The 9,052-nt window shown below is 43.8% G+C and overlaps 1 protein-coding gene across 1 annotated transcript in view; it reads right to left on the reverse strand.

The window, feature by feature from the left end:
- Window positions 1-7,007, reverse strand: part of MTF2 (metal response element binding transcription factor 2) — a 49,114-nt gene extending 42,107 nt beyond the window's left edge. The window contains exon 1 of the mRNA XM_056123129.1: window positions 6,741-7,007. Coding sequence (XP_055979104.1) covers window positions 6,741-6,745 — 5 coding nt within the window. The 5' untranslated portion in view covers window positions 6,746-7,007. The remainder of the gene's footprint in view (window positions 1-6,740) is intronic.
- Between the last annotated feature and the right edge of the window lie 2,045 nt (window positions 7,008-9,052).

The following is a 9,052-nucleotide window of genomic DNA, read 5'->3' on the forward strand; positions in this document are numbered from 1 at the left end:
GTCCTCTGAGCATCCCCAGGAGTATCCACAAGATTAACCCAAAAACCAAAAATTAAATCCCAGCTTTATTTTGTGCAGAAAGCAATAGACTGACCTTAAATTTCATATCTTAAAAGATCCAGAATATTCAGTTTTAAAAAAGAACAAAACTGAAGGATTCATACTTCCAATTTCGGGCTGGAGTGATAGTACAGCGGGTAGAGCATTTGCCTTGCATGTGGCCGACCCAGGTTCGATTCCCAGCATCTCATATGGTCCCCTGAGCATCACCAGGAGTAATTACTGAGTGCATGAGCCAGGAGTAACCCCTGTGCATCGCCAGGTGTGACTCCCCCCAAAAAAAACCAACTAAAACATACTTCCAATTTCAAAACATAGTATAAAGCAATAGCAGTTAATAAAGATATTATGGTTTAAGACCTTTCCCAAAGTGGGAAAGATTCCCAGAGAAAGTATGGGGTGTTGGAACAATCCTACGGCTGGGTGGGAGTAACCCTGGGTACAACTGGGGGTCCTTTCTGAAGGTTATCTTAAAGGTTGATTTTCAGGGTTTACTAATTCTGTATCTGAAAAGGAGGCAATACAGGTCAAGCAAGTTTCAGAACCTCTCTCTGGTATAGGCAAAGGATGAAATCAGTATAATAAAATTGAAAATCGAGGAGGGAGGGGAAAACCTTACATTTGTAGCCACAAGACTGACCAAATAATTTAATAGTCTTTTTAACAAATGGTGCTCAAAAACTTTCACACACAAAAGTGAAAAGTTGGACGCACATCAAATACAAAAACTCAAAATGGATTCAAGAGTTAGAACTACAAAAGAAAGTTAGGCAAAAAAAAAAAAATAGCATAGGAGTTCATCTTTATGACCTTGAGTAATCGTTTCTTAAGCATATATCTAAAGCAAAGCCCAAAAACTGAGGAAGGAATAAACTGGACTTCAAAGAAAAAAATTTCTAATGTTTTATTTTGGGCCACTCTGACAGTGCTCAGGGCTTATGCCTGCACTCAAGAATTACTCCTTGTAGTGCTCAAGTGACAATATGGGGAACAGAGGATCAAACCTGGGTCAACCACATACAAGGCAAACAACTAGCCTGCTGGACTACCGTTATGGTCCCTAAAATTATGAAACTGTGCTTGAAAGAACTATCAAATGAAAAGGTAAGTCTTGTACCCAAAAATATATAATGAAAACTTACAAGTGTTAACAATAGAAACGCCTATTTTTTAGTAGGCAAAGACAGTTCTCTAAAGAATGTATATAAATGGCCAACTACATGAAAAAATTACTCAGGATCATTAACCATTAGGAAAACACAAATTAAAAGAACAATAAAATATCACTGCATGACTCTTAAGATCATTTACAATAAAAGACAGCCAATTATTATTGGCAAGGATGTGCAGCAATTGGAATCCTCATAGTTGATACACTAAAATGGTAGTCACTCTGAACAACGGTTTGCCAGTTCCTCAAAATGTTAAGCAGAGATAGCTGACCCAGAAATTACACTCCTAGACAGGAAGTCAGAAGGTATAGAAAAATATGTCCACACAAACCCCTATACATAAGCATTCACAGAGATATTACTTATAAAAGCCAAAAGTGGACACAACCCAAATGTCTATCAAGTGAGGAATGAATAAACAAAATATACTTCCATTCATCTGTATTTTTCAAGCACAAAAAGGAATAAAGTAGCAATATGTTAAAACAAACACAGATGTACTGTGACAACAATAATCTAAGTAAAAGAACCCTGAGACAAAAGATTGTGCTTAGGGGCCTGAGACATAGATAGTACCATGGTTAAGATGCTTCCGGATATGTTTCATCTCCTCATGCCAAATGGACACAGGAGCACCACCAGAAATGATTTCCTAAGCACTTCTGGTGTGGCCCCAAAACAAAACAAAGACTATGCTTATTTCCAGTATAGGTAAAATATAAACACCAAAAGACTAATAATTGTCAGGGGGTAAAAGAGGCAAGAATAAGGGATGCATGCCAGTGAATGTAGATTTTCATTTGAAGAGGATGAATGTTCTGAATTGAGATAATGGGGTTGCAGACTGTGTACACAAAGCAAGTTTAGCAAAGATCACTTGCCTTGCACGTGATCAACTTGGGTTTTATCCCTGGCACAACATATGGTTCCCTAAGTACGACCAGGGATGACCCTGAGCACACTCAGGTGCAAACCCTGTGCACAGCTGGATGTGCACCCCGAAAAAAAAGAAAATTGCACATCCATAAGCATAGGGGAAAAATCACTTAATTGTACACTTTAAAAAGGTATATAGGGGCCGGAGCAATAGCATAGCTGGTAGGGCGTTTGCCTTGCATGCGGCCGACCCGGGTTCGATCCCCGGCATCCCATATGGCCCCACAAGCACCGCCAGGAGTAATTCCTGAGTGCAAAGCCAGGAGTAACCCTTGAGCATTGCTGGGTGTGACCCCCCCCTCCAAAAAAGGGAAAATAAATAAATTGGCTTCTTTAAAAAAAAAAAAGGTATATATACGTGAATAATGTACATATATATGTGAATTCTCTCAATAAAGGTATTAAAAACTACAGTTAAGGAGCCATATAGATAGTACAGAGATCAAGGCACATCCCCTGACATCACCAGGAGAGATTCTTGAGCACAGAGGCAACAATAAGCCCTGAGACTGCTGGTTGTGCCCCACCCACCCACCCAAAAAAATAACCTGCAGTTAAGATCTGTGCATTACTATATGTGAAAAGTTTATCTTAAAAAAAACTTTTAGAAAGAACAACAGAACACAAAGAGGAGTGGGTGGAGATAGATAAAACAAAAAAAATTTCATTAAGCTATTTCACTTTTCAAAACTATTCCTGGAAAAGTTTAAATAATATGTAAAAATAAGTGTTTTGTTTTGGGGCCTAACAGTGCTCAAGAATTTCTCCCAGCTCTTTTGGGGTTGGAACAATAGCACAGCACGTAGGGCGTTTGCCTTGCACGTGGCCAACCCAGGATCGATTCCCAGCATCCCATATGGTCCCGTGAGCACCACCAGGTCCTCTAAGCTCAGGAATGATCCTGAGTGCAGAGCCAGGAGTGACCCCTGTGCATGGCCAAGTGCGACCCAAAATGCAAAAAATAAATAAATAAAAGAATTACTCCCAGCTCTGCACTCAGGATCATTCCTGAGCTTAGAGGACCATATGGGGTGCCAGGGATCAAACCTGGGTCAGCTGCATGCAAGACAAGCACTCTACCCGCTGTACTATCTCTCTGAGCGTAAAAAATAAAAATGTTTTAATAAGTAAATAAACTGAGCTGGAGCAATAGCACAGCGGGTAGGGCGTTTGCCTTGCACATGGACAACACAGGTTCGATTCCTCTGCCCCTCTCGGAGAGCCTGACAAGCTACCCGTGACATATTCAATATGCCAAACACAGTAACAACAAGTCTCACAATGGAGACATTACTGGTGCCCACTCGAGAAAATCAATGAACAACAGGAGGACAATACTACAGTGCTAAGTAAATAAACTAGTTTTCCCAATACCCATTTTGTTGTTTTGACAAGAGGCTATTGTCTTCTTTTGTAATGTTATATAAAGAGAGAGATGAGGGTCTAGAGCAATGGTACAGCAAGTAGGGTGTTTGCCTTGCATGTGACCCACCCAAGTTTGATCTTCAGCCCCAAGTCGACCTGGAGTGATCCCAGAGGACTGCTGGGTGTAGCCCATATAGAGAGAGCACAAAGAGAGAGAAGGAACAGAGAGAGAGAGGGTGAGAGGGAGAGAGAGAGAATAAATATATGGCGTTTAGAAGTGAATACTTAAATCTTTAACAGGTAGAGAATTTGAATCACTTTAGTTCTAAGATAACTTTTTCTTAGGAGCTGGGGGGAGCCACACCTGGCAGTTCCCAGGGGACTATATGTGATACTGGGGATTCAAACAAGGACAGCTGCTACTCACAGCAGCATGCAAGCCTTACCTCCATATTCTCTCCAACCCTTAAGATAATCCCCAAGGTTTCCATGGTTACTGGATGCAATAATTCTTAATAAATAAATAGATGTAGTAACCTCTAAAGCTGTTCCCATCCAAGTCACTAAACTATGCAGTCATTTAAAAGGGGAGGTGGGGTTCCTGTTGTTTTTTAATTAATTTATTTTTTTATTACCAATTAGGTTTACAAAAGTGGTAACAGTTCATGGCCTCAATGTACGAAATTACTGCACCCCACCAACAATGTGCTCATGACCCTTCCACAAGTCTCTATGTTAACTCCAGTGAGATCTTCATTCCCCGGTCTCCCTTCCCATTATTTAAGTAGTTTTGTCATCTAAGGTCAAGGGCTGTCACTGCTTGTTAATGCTTATTCTTTTGTTTCTCTATATTACATAAATGACTGAGATCATCAGTTATTTGTTCTCCCAGTAACTTATTTAACATATCTTCCAGTTCCACCCACATTGCTGAGAACTGCATTTCATCGTTAAATTTTAGTTTTAGTGAATTAAGTCATAAATTCAGTTCTTGGCCTCACCAGCTCAACAATGGTTCAACATTCACACGTGACTATAGGGTCCCATATTGGATAGCGTAGATATAAATCATCATCACCACAGGAAGTTCTATTGAACAGCACTATCCTGATACACTGAAAATACCCACAGGGAAACTTCCACATTCCAACTTAAGGTTGCTATGTAGCCACAAATAAGCAAAGAACATTCATGAAAGTTTATAAACAAAAACAGAATTACATATTATTTTTAAAGCCACCAAACTACAGACATGGGGACTGGCAATTCCTTTGAGGCAATTTTTCCCACCTGTTACAATCACTACTTTTTTTCTAAGTAAAAAAGAATGTGTTAAAATGGAAAGAAAGCAGATATCCTTCAGTCACATGTCTAATAGAACAGTATCACTGTAATGCCTATCAACTTACAGCCCACACAATCCATAGCAAAACAGAGTAAAATACCTTTCATAACTAAGTCTTCAAGTCAAATAACTAAAGATTATTAAAGTTTTTCAATTATATCAATTTTAATCAATGTCTATATTCTAAAATGTATGTGCATATCATCCTGATAAGTATAGAGTTCTGTTAATGCTCATTAACATGAATAAGTAGTATCAGGAAACAGGTGCACTCTTAATTCAAATATCTTAGAATATATTTAGCTCTTAAAAAACTGAAGGTAAAAAAACTCTAATTAGATCATATCGTTTTTATACTTAGAAACCTAAAACGTCTAATTGTTTCACCTTGTGGTCCTCTCAAGCTATCACTGCTGCAAGTTCTTGGGAGTGTGAGAAACATTCCAAATCCAGTACAGAGTATGTGAATAAACTGGAAGTCAACTGTTTACCAAAACTTCTGGGCCCCTAGAGCTGTGAGTCAAAATGGCTCCATTTCAAGTATTTAAACCTTAGAAAAGGCCATTTTAAGAATTTAAGTACAAGTCAACTTAACCCACATAAAATAAATCCAGTCTTTGCAATGCTCTGGGGGTGGGGTAGGGTGGGATGAGGGGGAACTCTCAGGAGAATAAAAACAAGAAAATTGAAACCAGTCCGTAAGCAAGGTAGGTACACTGGAGGGTCAGATGGAATCAATCTGCAGGAGAAAGTTACTCCTACCGGCGCATCTGGAGTCCAATTAAATCAGGCACTATTCACAGCTTTCTCGGGGAGTACTGACCTCACATGCTGCTCTCCTATGTGATACACGGGCCTACCCAGACGTCGCAGCCTGTGAGTATTAAATCGGTGCTATCCTAAACCAAAATTAAATCCACTTAAAGGAACAGATTAACATTCCCTAACCCTTTCCCCATTGTTCACGCAACCTCTTAGGTGGGTCCAATCACCCCCAATAAATCCATCTGTTTCCTCGGGCTGCTTCCAAAGGAAAATCTCTGCTTAGTAACCAAGGACACCAGACGGCACAGCCACACAGAGTTACCCATTCTGGCAGTTACCAAATAATGTAAAGGAAATTGTCGCCAACTAAAGGATCCCAGAAAGCCGTGAATGACCCCGAAGGTAAAAAATAGTAACAATAATAACGCACGGTAACGGACACGTCCCCCCGCGCCCCTCCCCGAGCCAAGCTGTGGGCTGCATTTCAGTATCTCCAGGCATCTGGGGGTGGGCTGCAGGGGTAAGGTCGCTCTCCCAGCACCCCCACTCCCCTTCCCACTGGGGCTCCCTCCGAGCCGGCAGGGGCTGCGGCCAGGTTCCGTTCGGTGTTTTCCTGCTCCCTAGCCCCGATGCTACCTCCCGCGCGGTCCAATCCCCAGCCCTGGGCGTCCCTTCCCTCGGCGCCCCACATCGCCCCGCTCCGTCCCCCGCCGGGTTCATCCTGCCCCCCTCCAGCCGGCTCCCGCCCCCAGGTTCCTTCCTGGCCCTCCAGACAGAGCTTCCCCGCCGCGGCGTGCCGTCATTTTTCCTCCCTGCGCTCCGCTCACCCCCTTTTAGCCCCGCTTCCCCCGCGGTCGCCGGCAGAGCGCTCCTCCGGCGTCCATGCGTTTCGGCGCGCACACACACGCACACACAAACGCACGGCACCCACAGACACACACACGCAAACCCCCACCCCCCACCTCGAGCCTCCATCTTTCCCTTTTAGACTTGTTTCCTTTCTTCCTCATCCCCACCCCCCCACCACCACAGGCACACACACGCACACGCACGCACACACGACCGCCAGAATCGGCTCTCAGGCCAAGGTCTCTCACCTCATTCGGTCACTTCAGTGGTGCCAACCGCTTCATACAGGAAAAAAAAAAATCAACAGCCACCAGCGATCACGTCCCTGTGGGCGCTCTCCCCCCCTGCGAGTTCGAGCGCTGACTGGGCACCGACCCCGCCGGGCACCCCGCACATGCGATCGCACAAAACCGAGGTGCAGGGGACGAGGGTTGGGAGGAGACTGAGCGTTCTTCTACCGGCCTCCAACACAAGCCACTTCGCTACAGCCCTTCGCCATTTTGGTTTCCCGCGGACTGCCGGTGCATTCTGGGATCGCGGAACGACTCCGGGGCCGAATGGCAGCTCTCCAGAGCCTCGAGGGGGCGGGGACTGGGCGGTGAGCGCGGAAGGACACCGCTGCCTCGGTCCACGGCCAGGCCTGAACAAAGAGGGACTCTTTAACGTCGCGGTGGGGATAAGTACTTCCGCCGTCGGCGCTAACACAATAGTGAGCGCTGCGCGCTGGGCGGCCGCGCTTTGGTGCGGCTTCTCTTAGGAAGGGAAGCGTCCTGCCTGCTCTGTCCTTTAGCGCTTTCCTGCGAGAGAGGACTGCGCTTTCTGTCTCTCTTCGTGCAGGTTTTTGTTTTGTTTTGCTTTTCTATGTGGAGTAGACCTGAGTTAAAGCTCGCTTCTTCCATCTTCATCCCGAGGCCTGCAATTCCAGTTTCCTTCAGCGGGGAAGGAGATCCTGGATGTCAGAATTAAGTGTTGTTCAGCCACCCGCCACCGCATATGGTCCCTCGAGCACCGCCCGGAGTGACCTCTGAGTAGAGAGCCAGGAGGAAAAACCCTATGCACTGCCGGGTGTGGCCCCGAGACCCATGAAAGAGCGATTTTTTTTTTTAATTTCGTCGAATTCCCAAATTCCTTTTTGTATTCTGTTTATACGGAAGATTTTTTAGACATTTTCCCCAAATGGCAAAAAGATTATTCTATTTTGATGTACATCATTGGGATAAAAAAATGAATAATTGCGGGCAGTTTGATATATATATATGTATATATATATATATAGTTTATTTTAGGAGTACGGAACTTTTCCTGTTAGGGCAAATTGAACCTGCCAGCATTCTGCTCCGACAGCAGGGGACCCAAGTGACAAACTAAGTGCACGCTAGTCTTTTTCTTTAATCTTCTTGGAAGCAACCCGGCTCCCATTCATAGCCACGTGTGACCCTGGTTTATAAAGATCTAAGTATTTTTTAAAATATATTATAAAATATATTTGTTTCCTATTACATCACGCGGATAATTAATATGATGGGTTCTCCAACAACTCCCCCCACCACCACCACACCTTTCTCTAAGAACACATTGGCACCTAAAATCACCTGGCTCATATTTCAAAGGGGTATCCTCAGTCTATGATCTCAGTATTTGGCAAATGAGCTGATTTTACCTACAACTTTTGTTATTTTAACTATCCTAGTCAGCGCTGGGGAAATAGTACAGGTGGCATGGTGTTTGCCTTTTGTTTGTTTGTTTGTTTGTTCTTTGTTTTTTGTCTTTAGACCACACCCAGAAAAGCTCAGGAGTTACTCCTGGCTCTGCCTCAGCAATTACTCCTGGCAGTCTTCAGGACCATGTGGGGTGCCCGGTAGGCAAATGCTCTATCACTGTACTATTTCTCCAGCCCGTAAGGTGTTTGCCTTAACATATGTCACTGACCAAGGATAAGCACTCAGTGGTTCCCAGAGACTTGCCAGGAGTGACCCGACCCCTCAGAACAGGACTGGAAGTAATCCCAGAGCTCCCACAGGGTGTGGCCCCCAAGCCCAAAATAAACACATTCCTAGATATTCCAGTCAATTCTTTGAGTCCTGTGCTTCTCTTGACTGGTTTTTCCTTCCTTTTTTTTTTTTTCCTTTTTTTCCTTTTTGAGTCACACCTAGCGATGCTCAGGGGTTTCTCCTGGCTCTGCATTCAGGAATTACTCCTGGCGGTGCTTGGGGAGCCATAATGGGATGTCAGGGAGCAAACCCAGCTCTGCCGGGGCAAACACCCTACCCACTGTACTACCACTCTAGCCTTTGACTGGCTTTTCTAATGTTACCTATATTGTGCCTTCACACTGCAGTTTCACCTTGCCATGCCTTTTGAGTTTCACCTTCTCTGATGTCTAATGTAGTTGCTCACCAATTCATCTCCATTGGCCTTCACTCTTTTGTTTGTGAAGGTCTGACTTAAACAAGAAGAGATACAGTCCAAATTTCAATAAAAATATTCACAAACAGGTATGTTTGGGGTGCAGTTAAGCTTAATCATAGAGCATCCATTTGGGGGAACATTTGGTTTAAAA

The sequence above is a fragment of the Sorex fumeus genome, unplaced genomic scaffold (genome assembly GCF_029834395.1).
Source record: "Sorex fumeus unplaced genomic scaffold, SorFum_2.1 ptg000047l, whole genome shotgun sequence".
Classification (NCBI taxonomy): Eukaryota; Metazoa; Chordata; class Mammalia; order Eulipotyphla; family Soricidae; genus Sorex; species Sorex fumeus.